The following is a 23,177-nucleotide window of genomic DNA, read 5'->3' as shown; positions in this document are numbered from 1 at the left end:
ATGACGCGCTCACTGCTGCAGCTCTGATTGGATGCAGCTCGGAGCGCGGCGTGCGTTTCACTGGGGGGGGGATGGTGCATACAGAGGGTACCGTAATGTAGCGTGTAGCACAGGGGATCACCTTCACTACAGTAGCAATCTCAATAGGGCTTATTTTGGGGGGAGGGCTTATTTTAGAGGAATCTTACACAGTAAGGGGAGGGCTTATTTTCGGGATAGGTCTTATTATCGGGGAAACACGGTAGTAGATGACATCATGTTAGTTGCATTAAGCCCTGCATTTCAGAGCTTCCTAAATAAGAGTCATGAAGTCTAAAAACAGTTTGGGTTAACTGTCCTCATAGGAAAACCTGAATGGACATAGCATGCCTATTTTCTAGACTTTGATAGACAGTTTGATGGACAGCTTGTAGAGCTCATTCATCAGTACATGTATCTGGGACAGACTTTGCAAATGGACAGTAAGCTGGATTCAGAATTAAATAGGTGAAGGGGGAGCAGACTAGATTACTTTCAGGAAATTGGTCAGTGCTTTTAATGATTTCATACTTCTCCTTTAATCATTGGTCAGTCTTTAACACCAGTTTTCTTCTTTGTGTTACTGTATGGTTGCAAGTCATGGAACACTACAGTTTACAAAAAACTGATTTTGTGGATCGTCCAGAGAACAGTGATAAAGGTCATGGCAGCAATGACATGGCTGTATGAGGAGATTATAAAAATATTACAAATGAAGTATTATGCAGGAGAAGTAATGAGAAAGATATCTGAGAAATGGACAAAAAAAATGGAATTAGTTACATTGCAAGAGTGTAGGACAAACATGAATAGCTCATGTTCCCCAAAATGTCAGAGTGGAGAGTAGGAAGACTCACCCCAGTACATTGCATGGATTGCCTTTAGTGAATTTATGAATGAATGAGTACAGCAGCCACACAGGATGGTAAGGCATGAATGGATTGCAATTTACATCGTTGGGGAAATAACTACATTTGGAAGATCATAGATGTATTAGGACAAGAAGGCATGAAAGTATCAGTGGTTTACTTTTTAATCTTAAACTGACTTCTAGCGTTGTATTATTTATACATATTATTTTCTCTACTGAGCCAAGGACCTTGAGGAAAAGGTCTATGTTTTATTTATTTTTTATATCCCTCCACATGACCTTGAATAAAACCTTGCTTGTAATGGGTAAAAAAATTAAACTTATAAAGATAAGAAGAAAGCATGGATGGGTTTCAGTATAACAAGGAGAGCAAGTACCCACACTGACAAAAGTATGATTCTTTTAAGGTACCACTGAAGTATGTACACACATATGAGTCTTACTTTGGAAGAAAGAAAGGACCTCATACTCACAATACATGCATATGTGTATATACTTGCATACATGTGTAGGGGAAAGGAATGGACGCAGATGATACATTCCCACAACCATGTTTATGTGTGCACAAACACGCTTGTACACGTATCCATGTGTGTAAATTCCTACCCCCAAAAAAGTATTCTCTACTATTTTCTTGGGCCACTTGATAAAGCCAGTCATAAGCAACTCTCCTGAGTAGCTCTCCTGAGGACTGCTGCTGTGAATAACTTTAAGGTTCTGATCACATAGTATAGTTAACTCTGTTCTGCAGTAAACTAAAAACATTCTGCAGTAAACTAAAAACAAAACATTCACAACAGTATAACAGCAACTTATTACTAAGGTGGCCACATGGTCTTAAGCAAAACATATCATTCAGTAAGTCACAATCTCATCAATCTATATAAAGTACCCAAGTGAAGTCTCCTTTCATCCTTAAGTAGAGGCTGGTTTCCAATCATTTAAGCTAATCATCCTTAAGGGGAAGTGGAAAGTACCAAGGCCATCTACTCCCAGGTTTCAGTAAGTCATAATCTCATCAGCCCGCACTAAGTACCCAAGTAAAGGTCCTTTCATCTTAACTGAGACTGTCTTCCCAAACTCCATGACTCCTCTTCCAGCTCCCAACCTTGCCTGGATTCACAGGTAGGCAGCTCTCTAATCGCAACTCACAGTGACTAGTCTGCTCCAAGCCCTTTGCAGTTTCTGTTTCTGGGAAGGCAAAGCTTAACCGAGTCACAACAATATTCACACACATTAACCTTAGCAGAGTTACAATAATATTCACACACATTCCCGGCACTATCATCTCAATTCACTTTCTGTCTGACAAGTAACACAGACCAACAGACAAAGCTTCTTTCTGAGAAATCAAACAAATCAGTAAAGTTCCAAGACTTTTTTTTTTCTTTCGCTTTTTGGAGGGTGGAAGGCAGGGCAATTGGGGTTAAGTGACTTGCCCAAGATCACATAGCTGTTAAGTGTTAAGTGTCTGAGGCTGGATTTGAACTTGGGTCCTCTTGACTCTAGGGCTGGTGCTCTATTCATTGCACCACCTAGCCACCCCAGTCTCAGGACTTCTGTAAACAGCTGTAAAGCCCTCTTTCAGGACTTCTGTCCAAAAACAACAGACGACTTTTGTCCAACAGACAGAGTGCTACAGAATGCTGAAATCACAAGCATTCTTGCTCTTAGTTCTTCTTGGTCCCAGCTCATGCTCAAGCTTTTATCTGCTCTGATCCTTCCTATTCCACTCTTTCCTTCAAGTTTCTCCCACTGTGGGCTCCATGTGATGATTAGGCCTATTAAGGGCAAGGAAGGTCTCCAAACTCCCTTAGGCCTTTTAAGGGCAACACAATGTGTACTGTTTCCAACAAAGATTTAATGTAATTACAGGTGGCCTCAAAGGCACTTGAATAGCTGAAACAAATAGCAAAGTAGTACTCTGCTTGCCATTATAATAACTGAAACAAGGAGCAAAGTACCACTTTGCTTTCCATTAAATATTGTTAGAATATATTTCCTCTCAGCTTCAGTTTCCTGATCCATAAGATGAGGGACAAATAATAATAATAGTTCCTACTTCACAGGCTTGCTGTGAGGATCTAATGAGATTATCTGTATAAAAGGCTTCATGTACCTTAAATGCTATACTAGTCATTCAACAAGTATTTAGTAAACCTACATGACATTTCCTAACCATCTCTACTTTGGCCCTACTTCCTAATCATCTCTACCTATCCTGAAATTCAGTCTACCCCAGGGCCCCCCCAACTCTTATAGATAAGTGTTCACCTTATCTTGCTGGAACCTAAGTCTCTGTGATTCCTCCTAGTGGTCTTACCAAGTTTTCTTCCTTCACCCCACTCCTGTCTTTTTTCAGGATGGATTAGAGTAGGAAAAGGTATGAGACAGAAACCAGTTGGGAGCCTATTGAAGTAAAAGGAAAAGTGATGAGACCCTAAACTAGGGCTATGGCTAAATTTGCTCTTTTAAAAATGGTCTTGAACAAATAAATTATATAAGCAAGATTATGAAGAGAATATTTACCTACTTAATAGAATAGTGTAGCAGCAAGCACCCCAAACGTCCTCAGGGTTTGCTGCCAATACAGTTTCTTAGATCTGCTTTGATAAAGGAAAGCAACTCAAAATGGGTTAACAAGCTTACTTTAATCAGTCATAGATGTATCGTTTACCTAGTTCAGGGGAAAGAGGTCAGCTCCCCGAACTTCAGAATATACAGACAGAATTATCAAGACAGAAACAGATCAAGTAGACAGATTTCCAAACTGCCCAACCATTACACCCATACCAAACAACATCTGGGTTTCAAAGCCAGGGGACTCTGGACAACGGCTTCCCAGAGTTTCATCTGATCAAATCACAGAACACTTCTCAAAGTGAACCCCAAAACAAAGCTACCTATCAGGGCTTATATAGCCTTCTCCTGGCTCAGAGAATGTAACAATCTTATTGACTCACTGGCCAATCAAGAAGTATTTACTGAGGGGCGGCCAGGTAGCACATCGAGTAAGAGCACCGGCTCCAGTGTTGAGAAGACCTGGAGATCGAATCCCGGGCTCAGACACTTAGCACCCACCCAGAAACACCTGGCCGTGTAACCATGAGCAAGTTACTTAACCCCAATTGCTTTAAAAAAAAAAAAGTACTTACTGAAAAACAAGCCTCCCACCCCAGGCTTCAGGGGCACTTTAACCTAGGGGCAGGGAAGATCTTCAAAATTTACATTCCCATTACAAATAGACATACTGTATTTTAGAAATAAACAATTACTGTAAATAATTTAATTACCAAGTTTTCAACATGCTAATATTTCTTTTTTTTGTTTGTTTTAAAGCAATAGGGGTTAAGTAACTTGTTCAAGGTTACACGGCCAGTTATTTCTGGGTGTGGTGCTGAGTATCTGAGCCCGGATTTGATCCAGGTCATCCCGACACTGGAGCCGGTGCGCCCTTACTCGCTGAGCCATCCGGCCGCCCCTGCTAATATTTCTTAACCATTTATTAAAGCAGGTCTTCTACCAATAAATATTGATTTAACTTAGTTTTTGAGGTGCAATAGCATGTTGATAGAAGCACTGAGTTTGGATTTAAAGGATCAGTACATTAGAACCTGTCAGACTCTATTACTTATTTGCTTTATGGCCTTGGCCAAGTCATTTCATCTTTCTGGACCTGTTTCCTCATTTATAAAACAAGAGGTTTGGACTGAATAATATTTAAAGGGCATTTTAACTTGAAATTTGATGATCCTAGTTATTTACAGGAAAGCAGATGCATGCTAATTTAAGCAAATCTGATAAATAAAAATAGATAAACTGGTGTGTTTACTAAATTTACAAAATGATTCTTTGCTTTTTAAATGGATTCTCTTACTCAGAGTCCCTTTCTTCAAGACACACACTCAAATACCGTCTAGTAGATGAAACTTTTCCTGATCCCTCCCAACTGTTAGTGCCTTGTCTCTCAAACTTCCTTTTTATTTGTATATCTGTATGTAAATATGCATGTATAGTCGTATGTATTTATTGACTTTACATTTATCATATTAGATATATTACCTCATCTACACACATATATTATGTATTGTATAATACATACTATATATTATATTGTATGTATATATTATATACATTGGGGTTGTTAGGTGGTATAGTGGATAGAGCCCTGGGCCTGGAGTCAGGAAGACTTCGTCTTTCTGAGTTCAAATCTGACCTCAGCCACTTAGTAGCTGTGTGACCCTGGACAAGTCACTTAACCCTGCTTGCCTCAGTTTACTCATTTGTAAAATGAGCTGGACAAGGAAATGGCAAACCACTCCAGTATCTTTGCCAAGAAAACCCCAAAAGGGATCACGAGCAGTCAGACACAACTGAAAAACGACTGAGCAGCATATTATATATTATATAATATATATGTCATAATGTAAAATGAAATATGTGTGAGTATACTTTTTGTCTCCTCTATTAGAATGTAAGCTTCTTGCAAGTACGGATTATTTCATTTTTGTCTTTGTGTCCCCATCACCTAGCGCAGTGCCTGGCATGGATAAATGTTTATTGTTTCACCTTTTCCTTTGTATCTCTGGCACCCAACACAGTACCTTGCACATAAACAGATGCTTAGTAAATGTTTGTTGATTTGATTTGAATTGCCACGCGATTCTAAGTAGCAGAAATGGCATTCAAGCGCAGTTCTGCCTGTTTCTAGTGTACTCGTTCCCCTACAGCACACTGTCTGATATCTCTATAAATTAATCTGTGGATGAAAAGAGTACTTTGCAACTTCAAAAGATTTCCTTGTGTTCTTACATTCTAACAGCAGAAAAGGTGATGACAGGCAAAGAGTGACAGCTAAGGACATAGAAGCATCATCTGCTAGACTGCTTGTGTTTATTATTTACCTGGCTAGCCTCAGCCATCAGTTTCTGAGCTTCAAGCATGAAGGCACCCTCGCCTGGTAGTTGTAGTCACTATTTCAGGTATACATTTAAATGAATTTTGTCAGTTCATTTTGAGTTATAAGAATGAGGGAAAGTTTCGGTTCTCAAAGAGGAACTGAATTATAAGGTGTTTGGTTTTTTTTTTTTTGCTTTTGCTACTTTTTAGTTATGTACTTTTCCTGATTTACTAGGCAAAATTTATAAATAAAAATAGTAGGTATTCGTAAATAAATTTTGATTGATATAATTCTTGTTTCTTCCTAGAAAGCAGTTGAACTGAATCCTAAAGATGCCACCTCAATTCACCTTATTGGTGTTTGGTAAGCTTTTTTATATTTTATTTTTTTTTTAATTTATTGAGATTTTTTCTTTTTTTAGCTTTTATTTAGTATTTTATTTTTTCCTAGTTACATGTAAAGACAATTTTTTAACATTAGTTTTTAAACTTTGAGTTCCAAAGTATCTCCCCTCTTCCCTCCTCACACCTCCTCATTGAGAAGGCAAGCAGTTCAATATAGATTATACATGTGTAGTCTTGTAAAACATATCCGTAATAGTCATGTTGTGAAAGAAAACAGACAAAAAAACCAAGAAAAATAAAGTGGAAAAAAGCATGCTTCATTCTGTATTCTGTCACCATCAATTCTTTTTCTGTGGATGGATAGCATTTTTCATCATAAGTCCTTCAGAGTTGTCTTGGATCATTGTATTGCTGAGAATAGCTAAGTTATTCACAGCTGATCATCTTACATTGTTGCTGTTACTTTGTACACAGTACATTTCACTTTGCATCAGCCCATACAGGTCTTTCCAAGTTTTTCTAAGAGCATCCTGCTCATCATTTCTTATAGTACAATAATATTCCATCATAACCACATACCACAACTTGTTCACTTATTCCCCAATTGATGGGCATCCCCTCAGTTTCTAAGTCTTTACACCCAGAAAAGATCTACTATAAATATTTTTGTACATATGGGTTCTTTCTTTTTTTGGGATACAGACCTAGCAGTGGTATTGCTAGGTCAAAGGGCAGCTATGAATTTTATAGCCCTTTTGGCATAGTTCCAAATTGCTCTACAGAATGGTTGAATCATTTCACAGCTTTACCAAGAGTGCATTAAAGTCCCATTTTTACCACATCCTCTCCAGCATTTGTCATTTACCTTTTCTGGCCTATTAGCCAGTCTAATAGTATGAGGTAGAACCTCAGAATTGTTTCAATTTGCATTTCTCTAATTAATAGTGAGAGTATTTTTTCATATGGTTATCCATAGTTTTGATTACTTCATCTGAAAACTGATCATATCTTTTGATCATTTATCAATTGGGGAATATCTCTTATTTTTATAAATTTGACTCAGTTTTCTATATATTTGAGAAACGAGGCCTTTATCAGAGAAACCTGCTTCAAAATTTTTTTCAGTTACTGTTGCTGACTGTATTTCCCTCCATCTCATCTGTCTACCCCACCCCATTTATTCTATTATCTCTCTCCTTTCACTTTGTCCCTCCTCAAAAGTGTTTTGCTTCTGACTACCCCTTGTCCCAAAGCTTTTTTATTTAAAGACCCTTTTTTTTTTTGGTGTATGTTGTGAGCAAATTCCATATTCTGAAGTATATCAAAAGCATAATTTGAAAGTGCTTTAAAAAATGATTCAATATGTACAGGTTAGCTTCTAGAGAAATACTAAATTTCGTTATAAAATCATGTGGTTTCTTCCTGTTTTCTCCAGCAAATTGCCTCCACAGTCATTCTCCCTCTTCTCTAATTTGGGTTTCTTCCTTTCTACTGGTTCCTTTCCTGTAAGCAATCCTTAATCTTCCCTATCTTTAGGAAACCCTCACTATGACCTCTCATTCCCTTTAAGCAATTGTTTGTGTGTCTCATTTTTTTCACAGCCAAACCTCAAAAAATATTTGTCTTCATTTGGTCTCTTGCTCACTTCTCAACCCTTGGCCATCTGTTTTCTACTCTCATTCACTTCTTAATTGCTAGATCTAATGACCTTTTTCCAAGTTTTCATGCTTGTTGACCTCTTTTCCTGGATGCCGTCTCCTATGGGTTTTTGTGACCCTGCTGTCTCTGGTTCTCCTATCTGATTGACCTCTATTTCTTAGTCTCTTTTGCTGACTCATCATCTATATCATGTTCCTTTATTGTAAATGTATTCCCAAAGCACAGTTCGAGCCCCCTTTTCACTCTACATTCTCAGTTGGTGACCTCATTGGTTTCCATGGGTTTACTTATCTCTGTGCAAATGATTGTCAAATTTATATATCTGAACTTCATATCTTTACTGACCTCTACCCCTACTTTGTCAATTGCCTCCTGAACATTTATGTTAAGGACACCATCATCCTTCCAGTCCCTCAGGCTTATAACTTCTATGTTATCTTTGACTTCTTACTTTCATTCACCTATCATATCCAATGATTTGCTATATATGAATCTTATTTGACAGTGCTATTGTTTATATTATCTATTTCCTTGCAAAAATAGAGATTTTCATCATCTCTACAAAATTATTTCCAACTTGACCACTTGGTTTAATTTTTAGTATTTTCTCTCAAAAATTTCATATCCTTCTACCACAATTCACAACAACAGTAAAGACTGGATACTATCATTTATTTTCATATTATGATGAAAGGTAGGAAAAAGGACTTTATGGGTTGATTTTGGTCCATTGCTGAATTTGCTTGATACTTTTATCATCAGTACCAGTGTTAACTTACTAGGAGTGTGTGAAGAATAATAAATGATGCAAACAAATCACTTGAGGGAAAATAAAATTTGAATTTATACAATATAATCTTTAAGATGCATTAGATTTTGGGGCAAAAATGATACTATAAAGTAATTTGGTTACTTTTTTTTTTTTAAGCAATTGGGGTTAAGTAACTTGCTCAAGGTTACACGGCCAGTTATTTTGTGTGGGTGCTAAGTATCTGAGGCCGGAACCGATCCTGGGTCTCCTGACTCCGGGGCTGGCACTCTTACTCACTGCGCCACCTGGCTGCCCCAAATTGGTTACTTTTCAATGTTTTTTTTTCCCCCTCTAGGTGTTATTCATTTGCTGAGTTGCCTTGGTACCAAAGAAACATTGCTAAAGTGTTGTTTGCAACTCCTCCCACTTCTACATACGAGGAGGTAATAATAATGTCTTTTGTTCAATTCATTTATCATAGAATTCTTACTTATATCTTCATTCTAGAGGATACACAGATTACAGAATCACAAAATCCCCAGAGTTGGAAGGAGCTTCAAAGATGACCTAGTTACAATCATACCTGAAAAAGTATTCTCACTACACCATAATCAGATACAGGCAGAGGTCGCTGCAGGATCAGGCACCATTCGGCAATTCCATTGCTCATTATATAGTTCTGGGTTGCAGTTCCAGGATGGAAAGGAATGGTTACAGTTTTAAGAGAGCAGGGGCCCTACCTGGGTATAGGTCACAGTTCAAAGGTAGAAAGGAGCAGTTGTAATTGTGGGGGAGAAGGTGGCCCTACCTGGTTAAGGGCCAGAACACAGACTAGGAAGGAAGTAACCAGAACTCTATCCAAATGACACTGCCTTGGAAGCACTGAAAGTTTACAGACTCTCAGACTTAATTATGAAAATAGCTGGGTATAAAAGTCAGATGGTTAGGCCAGATATTCTTCTATCCCTAAGGTGAGCAGAACCCAATTGTAACATAAAGTCCAAAAAAGTACTTGATCATAAAAAGCTGTTGTGGTAGCAGAGAAGTTCAAGATACAAACTTATAAGAAAAATCACTTGAAAACACTTACAAGCAAATTCTCCAAGAAAAATGTAGATTGAATACAAGCCCAAAAAGAATTCCTAGATGACCTTAGGAGAGCTTTTTTTTAATGGGAAAAAAAAATTAAGTAAGAGTGATAAAGGAAAAACTGGCAAAAGAAAAGAGCATTGCAAGCAGATTATGTAGAGAGAATAGCTTGGAAAAAGGAACAAAAAAATCCTGAAGAAAATAACACCTTGAGAATCAGAATTGGACAAATGGTAAAAGAGGCGCAAACATTTTGGAGGAAATGTGAGATCACATAGGAACAACAACTGATTGATCCTACCTGAAAGCTATGATTAAAAAAAAACAGCCTAGACATATTTCAACAAATTATAAAGAAAAACTGCCCAGGTATCTTAGTACCAGATGGAGAAATAAAAATTGAAAGAATCCTCTGTTTACCTCCTGAGAAAGATTCATAATAAAAACTCAGAATGTTATAGCTATATTTCAAAGCTCCCAGGTCAAGGAGAAAATACTGTAAGCAGCCAGAAAATAAAAACAAAAACAAACTAAAAAGTTCAGTTCCTGTGGAGTCACAATTGGAATCACACAAGATTTAGCAGCTACTATTATGAAGCAGCAAAGGGTTTACAATAGGATATTCCAGAAGGTAAAAGAACTAGGATTACAACGAAGAATAACCTACCCAGCAAAATTGAGTATAATCCTACAGGGGAAAAATGGATATTTAATGAAATAGAGGACTGTCAAGCATTCCTGATGGAAAGACAAAATCTGAATAGAAAATTTGACATTCAAACAAGACTCGAGAAGCATAGAAAGGAAAACATGAAAGAGAAATCATAAGGGCCTCAGTAAGGTTGAACTATTTACATTCTTTTATGGGAAGATAAGTTTAACCCCAAAAACTTTAACAGAGGGTGTGGGTGCGAGTCTGTTAAGCTGGGATGGTCTCAAAAGAAAAATGGAAGGGTGAAAAAGAGGGATGTATTGGGAGAATGGGGTAGGGAGAAGAAGAAAGGAGAAAATTATCACATAAAAGAGGCATGCAAGGAGAGAAAAATTGGGGAGTGAGGAGCAGATAGTGCTTAAAATTCACACTCATTTAAACTAGTTCAAAGAAGGAAAGAAAATGCACATGCACAAACACATACATATATACCTACCTACATGCAAACATACATATACATATACATACACAGAGTATTGAAATTTATCTTACTCATTAGGGAAGTGGGAGGGGAAGGGACTAAGAGAAAAGAGTGGGATGATAAGAGGAAAAGTAGACTAAGGAAGGCGGTGGTTAGAAGCAAAACAGACTTCTGAGATGGGGACAGAGTACAAAAAGAAAAGAATAAATAGAATAGAATGGAAGGAATTAAATGGCAATCTTAACTGAATGTGAATGGGATGAACTCACCCATAAAACACAAGAGGATAGCAGAATAGATTAGAAACCAGAATCCAACAATATATCGTTTAGAAGACATCCTTGAAACAAAAAAGATGCAGGTCAAGTTAAAATAAGAGGCTGGAGCAGAATCTATTATACTTTAGCTGACATAGAAAAGGCAAGAAGTAGAGATCATGATCTCAGACAAAACAAAAGCAAAACAGACCTAATTAAAAGGATAATCAGCAAAACCATATTTTGCTGAAAGGTACTATAGACAATTAATATCAGTATTGAACATATGTGTGTGCACCAATGGCATAGGATCTACATTCTTGAAGGAAAGTTAAATTTTGAGTAGAGAAAAAACTGGATATTATAGTACTGGGGGATTTCAGTTCACCCCTCTCAGACCTAGATAATTACAACCATAAGATAAGAAAGAAATTAAGGAGATGAAAATTTTATAAAAGTTGGCTGTGCTAGACTTCTGGAGGATATTGAATGGGAATAGAAAGGAATGTACCTTTTTCTCATCCGTAAATCATACTTTCGCACAAAAAACTGACCATGTCAGTTTTGATGACCATTAAAAACCTCACAAATAAATGCAGAAAAGCAAAAATATTAAATGTACTCTTTTCAGACAAAAATATGAATTGATGCAGTAAAATTACTTTCAATAAAGGACATTTAAAATATGAATGAAGAAAATGAACTGAAAACTAAACATTTTAATTCTAAAGAATGAGTGAGTGAGAGAACAAATCATAGAAACAATAATTTCATTTAAGACAATGACAACAGTGAGACAACATACCAAAATTTGTGGCATATAAGTCAAAGCAAGGGGAAATTTATATCTCTAAGTTCTTATGTCAGTAAAAGGGAAAAAGAACAGATGAATGAGTTGGGCATGCAACTGAAAAAAAAAGCTAGAAAAACAAATTTTAAATCCCTAATTAAATACTAAAATAGATATCCTGAAAAATCAAAGGTGATATTAATGAAACTGAAAGTAAAAGACAAGGGGCGGCCAGATGGCTCAGCAAGTTAGAGCACCGGCCCCAGTGTCAGGATGACCTGGGGATCAAATCCGGGCTCAGATACTTAGCACCACCCTCAGAAATAACTGGCCGTGTAACCTTGAGTAAGTTACTTAACCCTGATTGCTTTAAAAAAAAAAAAGAGAGAGAAAGTAAAAGACAAAGAAACAAAAAAAATTGAACTCAAATAAAATTAGGAACTGGGTTTATAAAAAGACAAAATAGATAAACCATTGACTAATTTGATTTTTAAAAAATTACTACTATCAAAAATGTAAAGGGTGAATGCAAAACTAATGAAGATGGAATTAAAACAATTATTAGGAGCCTTTTTACACAATTATATGCTAGTAAAACTGATAATCAAACTGAAGGGGATGAATATTTACAAAAATATGAATTGCCCAGATTAACAGAAGAGGAAATAGAATATTTAAATAACCCTATATTGGGGGGGGGGAATGAACAAGCAATAAGTGAGCTCTTTAAGAAAGGAAAAAACCTAGAATGATACGGATTTGCAAATGAATTCTACTGAGCATTTAGAGAACAATTAATTCCAATATTATATACACTGTTTGAAAAAAATTTGTCAAGATGGAGTTGTACCAAATTTCTCTATGACAAATATGATTTTGATAACTCAACCAAAACAGAGAAAGAACATTATAGACCACTTTCCCTAATGAATATTGATACAAAAATTTTAAATAAAATACTACCAAGGAGACTAAAGTAATATATCTCAAATATAAACTATGAGTGGTCTAGATTTATAGCAGGAATTCTGAGCTAATTCAGAATTAGGAAAACTGGAAGCATGATTGACCATATCAGTACCAAAAACATAAGTCATGTGATTTTATCAGTAGATGTAGGAAAAGCCTTTGACAAAATAGAACACTCATTCCTGTTAATAAAAATGCTAGAAAACAGGAATAAATGGAGATTTAAAAAAAATAAGTAGTATATAAAATCAAGAGCAAACATCTGTAATGAGTATAAACTAGGTTTCTAATATGATCATTGGTAAAGCAAGCATTTCCCTTATCTCCATTATTATTTAACATTGATTAGAAATGCTAGCTATAGCAGTAAGACAAGAAGAATAAAGGAATAAGCATAGGCAATAAGAAAGCAAAATTATCACTTTTTGCAGATAATATTATAGTATACTTTAGAGAACCCTATGAAGTCAACTAAAAAATTAGTTGAAACAATGAATAGTTTTAGCAAAGTTGAAAGATATAAAATAAATACATAGAAGTCATCAACATTTCTATGTATTTCCAACAAAACCTAGCAGGAAGGGATTGAGAAAGAAATTCCATTTAAAATAGCTACTGATATTATAAAATACTTGGGACTCTGTTTGTCAAGATACACAGCACTGTGAACACAATTATAAAACACATGTCACGCAAAGACAGATCTGAATAATTGGAGAAATGTTCATTGCTTATAGGTAGGCCAAGCCAATATAATAAAAATGACAATACTGTGTAAGTTAATTTACTTATTCAGTGCTATGTCAATCAAATTACCGGTGAATTAGCTTGTAGAACTAGGAAAAAATAATAACAAAATTCATCTGGAAGAACAAAAGGTCAAGACTATCAAGGGAATCAGTGAAAAAATAATGTGAAAGAAGGGAACCTAGCAGTACCAGATCCCAAACTATACTACAAAGAGGTAGTAATCAAAATAATTTGGTTCTGGATAAGAATCAGAGCGATTGATCAATGGAATAGACTATATCCATACTATACAGAAGCAAATGAGGACAGTAGCCTAGTGTTTGAGAAACTCAAAGATCAAAATTACTAGGGCAAGAACTTAATTTCGATGAAAATTGCTGGGAAAACTGTTAAGTAGTTTGGTAGAAACTAGTTGTAGATCATTATTTCACACTGCATTCCAAGATGTGCTGAAAATGGCTAAAGGGTTTAGACATAAAGGGTGATTATAAGCAAATTAGGGGAGCATGGAAGAAATTACCTGAGAGTTCTATGGATAGGGGAAGAATTCATGACCAAATGAGATAAGTTCATGGGAGGTAAAATTGAATAACTTTAATTACATAAAATTAAAAAGTTTTTGCACAAACAACACCAATACAATTAAAAATTAGAGGACTTGGGGGGTGGGGTGGAAAATTTTATAGCAAATTTCTCCAATAAAGGTCTCATTTCTCAGATATGTAAAGAACTAAGCTAAAATTATAAAACAAAACAAAATAGCCAATTGATTAGTCAAAGGACATGAACAGCCAGTTTTCAGAAGAAGAAATTAAAGCTACCAATAGTCATGAAAAAAAAAATTCTCTATTTCACTAATTAATAGAGAAATGAAAATTAAAACAACTCTTAGTTACCACCTCACATCCTTTACATTGGCTATGATGACAGAAAATGAAAATGACAGATGCTGGAAGCATTGTGGGAAAAGTGGTTCATTGGTAGATCTGTGAACTTGTCTGACCATTCTGGAGAACAATTTGTAGCTAAGTCCAAATAGCTATATATAAAACTGTGCATAACCTTTGACCAAACTATAGCACTACTGGGTCTGCACCTCAAAAGAAATCAAAGGAAAAGGACCCAAGTGTACAAAAATATTTATAGTAACTATTTTTGTGGTAGCAAAGAACTAGAAACTGAGAGGTGCCTATCAATTGGGGAATGACTGAACAGATTATTCTATATTAATGTGATGGAATACTATTTTGCTATAAGAAATGATAAAGGGGATGGTTTCAGAAAAACTCGGGAAGACTTATATGAACTCTTGCAAAGTGAAATAAGCAGAACCAGGAGAACAGTATACTCAGCAGACAGCAATATTATAAAGATTGTTATGGGGTGGCTAGGTGGCACAGTGAATAGAGCACCGGCCCTGGAGTCAGGAGGACCTCAGTTCAAATCCAGCCTCAGACACTTAACACACACACACACACACACACACAAAATCTAGCCGTGTGACCTTGGGCAAGTCACTTAACCCCAATTGCCCTACCTTCCCCCCTCCAAAAAGCAAAAAAAAAAAAGTTACAATATGAAACTATCATGAAATACTTATTAACTGATCAGTGCAGTGATCTACCACAACCCAAAGGACTCATGATGTAAAATGCTGTCCACCTCCAGAGAGAGAAGTAATGGATTCAGAGTGTGAATTGAAGCATTTTTTTCTTTTATTTTTCTTGCTTCCTCCCATATCCTCTTTCCTCTTCCCATGTCCTCTTTCCTCTTCCCCCCGCCAGACCATGGCTGTTGAAGAAATATATTTTGTATGACTTCGTATTATAATGGGTATTATATTTCTTATCTTCTCAATGGGTAAGGAAGGTGCAGGAGAAAAGAGAATTTGGAACTGAAAATAAAAATACAGAGAACAGTCCATTCTAAGAAGAAAAATTGGAATATAAGACTATTTCATTGCTGTAAGAATAGAGACAGATTTTTAATGAAGAGTGCCTTTAAAACAACATTTAAAATATTTTTCTCCTTAAACTTTTTTTTTTCCCTTTAACAGGCTCTAAAATACTTTCAAATGGCAGAACAAGGTAACATTTTTGGTCAGGTATATACATACATGTATGTATGTTAGAGATTTAAATATAATAATGTTTTGAATTATGGGAATATGTAAAAATGCATGTGGTGATTTCTTTAAAAATTCGTTCACCATATTTGATGCATTTCACTAGTTTTTTGTTTGTTTTTTGTTCAAAATGTTTTATGGCTTTAAGTTTAAACTTACAGAAAATGCATGAGTGGAAAACACACTTCTATTGAATTAGGAATCAGGAATTTTAAAGTTTGAAGGTACTTAAACATCAACACTTCCAGCTTCTCATTTTATAAATGAGGAAGCAAAGGTGCAAATGTCCTTACTTAAGTAAGTCACATGCAGAGCTCATACCAGAAACCAGGTCTTTTGGTATCCTGGCTAATGCTTTTCCCACTTAAACAATTCTGATTTCTTTTTGAAATATAAATATTTTTAAAAACTTTATTTAAAAGTCAGTTAAAGATTTATTAAAAGCCTACTGTCATCAAGGTATTGTGTTAGTTCTAGAGAGATAAAGACAAAAACCAGTTTCTGCCCTCCAGAAGATTATGTTATACTCTAAAAAGAATGGAGGAAAATTAGCTGTAAAATTATGACAAACTTCAAACTTACAAATTGTTCTCATGATAGTAACATTTTACTGCCGTGGAATGTACAACACAACTGTAAACTAAAGAATCTTTAAGTGGAAATGTGTAGATAACTTGAGATAACTAATGCAGATATAATTCCAGATCACTCATAGAGTACAGAGCAAATGGGATCAATCATAGATTTATTTCCAGAGGTTGGTTTGGAGTGTAGTATAAGGGAGGGACTCATTGTTAAGAAGATTATATAGCAACACAGAGGTGGAAATTAGTAAATTGTTCATGTGATGAAGAATTCAGGGTTACAGTGAATTAGTTTAGCACCTTGAGCATGAGTTTCAAATCAAGAAATAATAAAGTTAGCTAGACTTGGAAGGTATGACTCCTTATGCATGATAATCCCAATAAAAGAAAAATTGTGTAATACCCATCTTTACTTATACTATCACTTAGTATAATGTGCTGACATAAATCAGAGCCAGTGTTAAGTACTAGGAAGGGCAATGGACCAGGAACCAGTAAATCTTGTTTTGGTTTCAGCTGTCACAAACTGACCATCTGTAGCCTTAAGCCAATCACTTAACTTCCTCAAGCATTTTGTTGCCTCATTTGTACTTCTTTAAACTTGTATAATATTTTCCTTTCTAACCACTGCAGCACTTGAAATTATGTCTGTAATATTCACCCTGAAAATGGAATATTCAGTTCAGGACAGAAAGACGAGAGAGCATGAAGTAATAAAACTCCTCTCTGGTCACACTCAAAACCACCTTGGTCTCAGTGGTGGTCACCTGAGAAGGACTAGGTGGAGATTAGAATTTGGTTTGGTTTGTTTCACATACTGTGTTATCCCATTTGGTCACAACATTTCTAACATAACTGTTGTGGATATTTTGGCCAAAATTATAATTTTCCCAGAAATGCATTTCATGTGAACAGTTGAATAAAAAAGAACTTCAGCAGTAAGCTTCTTGCACATGAAAGTCATTAGCCTGTTCATGAAATTTAGACAGAAAATCCATAGTCTTTACAAATTAGAACAGTATAACTGCTACCAAACTGAGGTAAATATATTCTTTCTTCTGTCTTCAGTGCATCCAAACTTCTACAGCAAAAATTTGCTCTACTTGGGAAAGACTTATCTGAAGTTAAAAAACAAAAAGCTTGCTGCCTTCTGGTTATTGAAAGCCAAGGACTACCCAGCTCACACAGAGGAGGACAAGCAGGTAAAAAAGCTAAAGAGCTGACTTTGGAAGAAGAAAAGAAAATGTAGAATATGACTAATAGGTTAGAGCCAATTACACATCAGGTATTCACAGGAATGAATTAGAACTGAGCCTTAAAGTAACCATGGTACTCATTTCATAAGTTATATTTAGTGGCCTTTTACACTCTGGTTTCTATATGAAAAATCTTTAGTTGTTATGATTGAACATATTTTAACCCCTCCCCCCAAATTACTTGATATAGGATAGGATAGTTTCACTATTTAGAGTACTATTTTATTAAAATAAAGGAACAAGTAGTAATAGGATATGAATGAGGTGTCATAGCCATGTACTACCATAGAAAGTAGAAAGTTTTTTGAAGGAGTCGTATTTATTCATTTCCAAGAGACAGAATGAAATAATAGATTCTGTTAATATGAAAACTCTTGGAATATAATTGACCATTGTGAATTTAAATAATTTTCACCAGTTATTTGTGAAAGAGTTAAAAGAGGCGGGACATAACAAAGTGTTATATTGACTTTAAAGTGAACAAGATTGAAGTTTACATATTAGTTGTACTCTGGACAAGTCACTCAGTCTTTCTGAACCTAAGGAAATTCTGTGAACCTGTTAATTATATGTACAAACCAGTTGTAATCTGTGTTGGTATAAGGAGCTTCCCTAGAAAGAAGCCATAGGGTTGTTGCTGTGTTTGTCCTTTGTTCTCAAAGAAGACCATGACATCAGGGAGGTGATGACGTGCCTTGCAGTTGATTTTTATTTTGAGTCAGGGAAGACTGTACAAGGTCACCAGCTTCACTTTCTCCTCCAGAGCCATCTGGATCCAGTGGCCAGATATTCATCAGGATGGCCGGAGATGGCCTAGGATGCAATGAGAGACACTGGCCCTTTTAGGTTAAGGTCTTTTCGAGTTCTCACTTTGAGTGACATAAGACCCATTCAGTGAATAGCCCTCTTTAAGTAGTTGCTCAAGGGATGGTCCCTTTAATCAAAAAAAGAAAAAAATCAAACTGGGAGGGAAGGCTCTTAGGGTTCCTGGCCAAAAGAGAAACAGTTACTAGATGTATTAATGATATATTCGTGAAAGAAGAGTGTTGGGCTCAGAATGTTGAGTTGTTTTGCTATTCCCCATTTTAGGTACAAAAAGAAGCCGCCCAGCTGCTCAAAACTGTTGGCGACAAGGATTGAGAACTTTACTAAGAATAAAGCAGCACATGAAAGATTTCTAATACATGTTTTTTCATTGACTTAATTGTGTCAGAACCAGCCCAGCTGCTACCACTAGCTAGTGAGCAAGGAAAGTATTGAGGCATTCCAGCTTCCAGTCTTGAGGAAAATCAGTCCTTGAGGAGGGGAAGGTACTGAGACAGAGTGAAAGTGCTCACTGTCCAAGTAATGGTTTTTCAGTGGAAACTCCATCCGTGATCATTTAGGGGAGGGGACAGGTATGAGAAGTGCCATGTAAGAAGCAGCTTGGGATATAACCATATAACCACAAGGTCTTGAAAATAATAATAATAATCAGTAAACATTTATTAAGTACCAGCTGTGTGCCAGGCACTGTGCTAAGCACGGGTTGTGCTTTTGATGCTCAAGACTTTTGTCAACAAGTATTAATTATCCTGCTTGTCTCTGCCATTTTAAGTATATAACCTTAATTGTGTAACCCATTCAACACATTGTCCATTAATAAATCAAGTTTCATTAGATAAAGATTGAATTCTTATTTAGCATTAATTAGAAATATACTTTAATTCAGTAGCTGTTTTTTTTTTCCCTATGCATACTACAGGAGAAATGAAAAGAATTTAGTAACTGCCCTAAATGGAGGAAATGGAAAGATAATTAAACTTGGTATAAACCTGAACTGCTTTATCAAATTCCAAACAGGCTGCTGTCAAAATGCATACCATATTTATGAATTATCACTTAACATTTTCGTTGTATAGTTTCCACTTATTTTTATGAAATATGGACCACCAGTAACAATGACTAGAAACCAGAACTTTTAATTCTCTAGTAGTTTAGTGATTTTTTTAACCACTTCAGCAGTTATTAGTCACCTACTGTGTGCACACTGCTATAATTAGTACTAGGTTAAATATGAAGTTAAGACATGGTAACTGTCCTTTTTACAGTTATCCTTTGCATATTGTGACTTTCCCCATTGCAGTTTTGATATATTTCAGGGTCAGCATACGAAATTAAATGGGAATTTGGGGTACTTTTGTGGAAGTGACAGATAACGTGTGAAGGCCAATGAACAACACACAAAAAGTTTAGAAACTCAAAAATTCATAAAATACATGTATAGTATTTGAATAATTTCAACATATTTTATCTTTGACTACCATAAGCATACAGTTTCTTTTTTTTTTTTTTAAACAGTTGGGGTTAAGTAACTTGCTCAAGGTTACATGGCCAGTTATTTCTGGGTGTGGTGCTAAGTATCTGAGCCCGGATTCAATACCAGGTCATCCCAACACTGGAATTGGTGCTTTTTTTTTTGTTTGTTTTGTTTAAAATCTGTAATTTATTCCTAAGCTTGAAAGTTAGCAGGATAGCATTGAGGGGAAAAAAAACAAAAACACCTTTACTATACAAGGAAGTAAAATGTTACAGGCTTAAAAAAAAGTCCTTAACATACAAACTTCTGTAATAACAAATACTCTTGATGCAGCCATTGGTAGGAAATGCTTAATCAGAACATAAATTGACATGTTTATTCTAAGGCGCTGGCAGTTTTCTATGTAGACTCATTTGTCTCCAATTATATTGAATAAGAGCAACAATGTGGAAACTTGACATTTATCAATGAGCATTTAAATACACTCGACTAAAGGAGTAAATAATCTGCAAGACCACGCTTAGAGCGCACCGTGCGCTCTACTTACAGACGCTGACCTTGTTGGAAGGGGGCAGCTGTGAAAGGGAGGAGGGGCAGCATTGTCAAGAGAGCATACGCTGTTTGAACCAATCTGGAAGCTCTTGTCAATGGGAAGGGTCTTTTCCCACCCCTAAATTCCCTCCCAGATTTCCAAGGAAATGTCACACAGAGAAAGTGTTTCCACATCAAACTGAGCAAGATCAACTCTTCTTTCTACAAATCATAATGAAAATTTTTTTAAAATAAAAACAAAACAAAAAAGTCCAGCCTTTGAACCGTAATGGTTTCAAACCCCGTCTGCTTATTGAAATGCTTCTGAAATAAACCTGTGGGGCCGAAGAGGAGCCTTTCTATGACTTAAAGACATGCACAGCTCGGACCACGTACTGCCGGCAGATGGGACACTCGCTCATGCGCTTGCCACACTTGGTGCAGGTGACCATGTGGCCACATTCCAGGAGAACACAGTCAATGACTGCATCCATGCAGATCCGACACAGGTTGTCTTCTTCCTCATCATTGAGCTGCATCTTATCTCCGTATGATTTTTGATTTTCCTCATTTTCTTTGTATAGTCTGTTCACTCTTTCTACCAGCTCCCACTTTTCACAACAGCCAGAATAGTTGACAAAATTTCGAGCAAGGATTTCCTTCAACTGTCGGACACTCATCCCTTCAACATCTTCAAGACTTGATAGATCAGATAATGAAGCTCTCATCCGCTTTCTAGAGAGTCCAGGGATCTCTTCAGCATTTTCTTCATCATCTTCTGTGTTTGTTGAAGGGGTTTCACCTTGTCCCTGTGAAAGTGCTGCAGGGCCTGAGTTTCCTCTTTGGCTTGCAAGGTCTCCCTGCGATGAAGACACTGTTGAAGAAGGGACTGGGTATGTTGAAAAAAATGGGTGTGTAAAAAAGCCAGAAGTCTGTGATCTTGAAGAATTCAGGCTGTGCGTGTCTAAGTTTTCCTCGGAGCCCAATCCATGATGGCACAGCACAAGATCAACCAAGTCTGCTTTCTCTCGGCAAGTGTCTATTGGTATGTTTTGAAGAATGAGATACTGCCTCAGATCTCTGACTTTCAGTCGCATTAGCTGAGGGCGATGAAAGGCAGTTTCTTGTAACAAGTGACAAGTACAACATCTTCAGAAATTTTCTTGTATGACTGAACAGACAGAACAAAAATCCTTCTTGCAGTCACAACATACATGCTTTTTTCTAAAAACTGAAAATGAAAGTCCACAGGCTTTGCAAATTATATTAGCTCCTCCTGTAGCTGCTGGTGGGTATGTGGAAAAGTCAGTGTTTGGTGCAAATTGGAATGGGCCAGTACCTCCCCCAAATCCAGGCTGTTGGCCTCTTACTGCTCCAGTCCCCATGACTTCATTCAGCAGCCCACAGCATGAAGCCCACATTGATGTGGCACCCGCCTTCATGGCCGCAACCGCCTCTCCTCGGTCGGCTCTACGGGAGAACTCAGCACCATAGCAGCCCTCGGCCAGTCACCGACCTCCGGTCCTCAGAGGGCCAGGGAGACGGCGACCGCAACAGCTCCAGCTACTGCTCAGAAACCTCCTGATCCGCGAGCCGCTCGGTTGTCTATGGAGGAAGCGTCAGTGGCAGCCGGAATTGGTGCTTTTAGTCACTGAGCCACCTGGCCACCCCTATACAGTTTCTTTTTAAAGTCAAAATAAGTCAAAAGTTAAAAGTTTACAAAAAAGAATGTGAAAGCCAGCAGATGACACACAAAGGCTAGTGTTCTTACTTAACATTGACCTACATATAGCCTGTGATGGGGAGTGGGAAACCTGTGACCTTGAGGTCACATATGCCCCTCTAGGCCTTCAAGTGTGGCCCTTTGAAACCAAACTTCACAGCACAAATAGCTGTTGGATTCAGTCAAGGGCCACACTTGAGCACCTAGAGGGCCACATGTGACCTTGAGACTACAGATTCCCCACCCCTGACCAAATACTTAACCCCAAATTTATAGTAAGGCACTGTAAATAGTCCATAAAAGGAAAAGAAAAAACTTAGACTTCTCTGGTATGAAGGGAGGACCAAAAAATTTTGTGCGGATTTTCCAGATTGCAAGGGTGTTGCATCCCTAAGCCCTGCAATATGGAAGGGATAATTGTAGTTTATAGTCTGATAATGGTATTGGGTACATGTACACCTTGATCCTTTGTTAATTATAATACACATAGCTACATGCATGCCTTTGTAGTTATTGTACAGTAACTTTCACTTATGTCCAACTGTTTGTGACCCCATTTGGAGTATTCTTGGCAAAAGTACGGGACTGGTTTGCTATTTCCTTCCCCAGCTCATTTTACAGATGAGGAAACTGAGGCAAATAGGGCTTAATGACCAGCCCAGGACCACACAGCTAGTAAGTGTCTGAGGCTAGGTTTGATCTCAGGAAGATGAGTCTTCCTAACTCCGAGCCCAGTACTCTATCCACTGCACCACCCAGCTGCCCTGTCTCAAATTTTGAGGCAATAAAGAATCATGGAAGACTCTTGAACAGATATGACCACCTCCATGACCAAGATTATTCTGTCAGCAGTAAAAAGGAAATATTGGAGATGTGGAAGCAAGGAAAACTTTGTTCATAAGCTAACACAATAGTCCAGACCAGTTGTGACAATGATCTGCGGTGGTTGTAGGAATTGAGGATTGTGTGTGTGATTGTGGATAGGGAAACACCTGGGTGTGCAGACCCATTCTGTGTGGGAGCTAAGGGAAAGGGAAAACTCAGGAGATAAGACCAAGGCTAGGGTGGTTATATATTCTATTAATGCCTGCTGGGAAGGTATAGGAAAGGTTCTAACTTAAAAGTATT

At 37.0% G+C, this 23,177-nt stretch overlaps 1 protein-coding gene and 1 pseudogene across 4 annotated transcripts in view; one reads left to right on the top strand and one right to left on the bottom strand.

Annotated features, from left to right (window-relative positions):
* The window catches only part of RMDN1 (regulator of microtubule dynamics 1), a 40,276-nt gene extending 21,115 nt beyond the window's left edge, over positions 1-19,161 (top strand). For 3 of the 4 annotated variants that reach the window (XM_069103620.1, XM_069103618.1, XM_069103619.1), the window contains 5 exons: positions 6,097-6,152; positions 8,899-8,986; positions 15,588-15,618; positions 17,309-17,442; positions 18,586-18,677. In XM_069103620.1, the coding sequence (XP_068959721.1) occupies positions 6,097-6,152; positions 8,899-8,986; positions 15,588-15,618; positions 17,309-17,442; positions 18,586-18,636 (360 nt within the window). In that variant the 3' untranslated portion in view covers positions 18,637-18,677. Of the gene's footprint in view, positions 1-6,096; positions 6,153-8,898; positions 8,987-15,587; positions 15,619-17,308; positions 17,443-18,585; positions 18,678-18,903 lie in introns of those variants that run through there. The other variant, XM_069103621.1, reaches the window with a different exon arrangement.
* Positions 19,162-20,422: 1,261 nt separating this feature from the next.
* LOC138173574 (E3 ubiquitin-protein ligase RNF34 pseudogene) lies at positions 20,423-22,370 on the bottom strand (annotated as a pseudogene).
* Between the last annotated feature and the right edge of the window lie 807 nt (positions 22,371-23,177).

This window comes from Petaurus breviceps, unplaced genomic scaffold (assembly GCF_028583685.1).
Source record: "Petaurus breviceps papuanus isolate PSGF00001 unplaced genomic scaffold, PetGlider_PUasm1.0 582, whole genome shotgun sequence".
Classification (NCBI taxonomy): domain Eukaryota; kingdom Metazoa; phylum Chordata; class Mammalia; order Diprotodontia; family Petauridae; genus Petaurus; species Petaurus breviceps.
The sequence above is the reverse complement of the archived record's forward strand: the minus strand, read 5'-3'. Positions and strand labels throughout refer to the sequence as shown.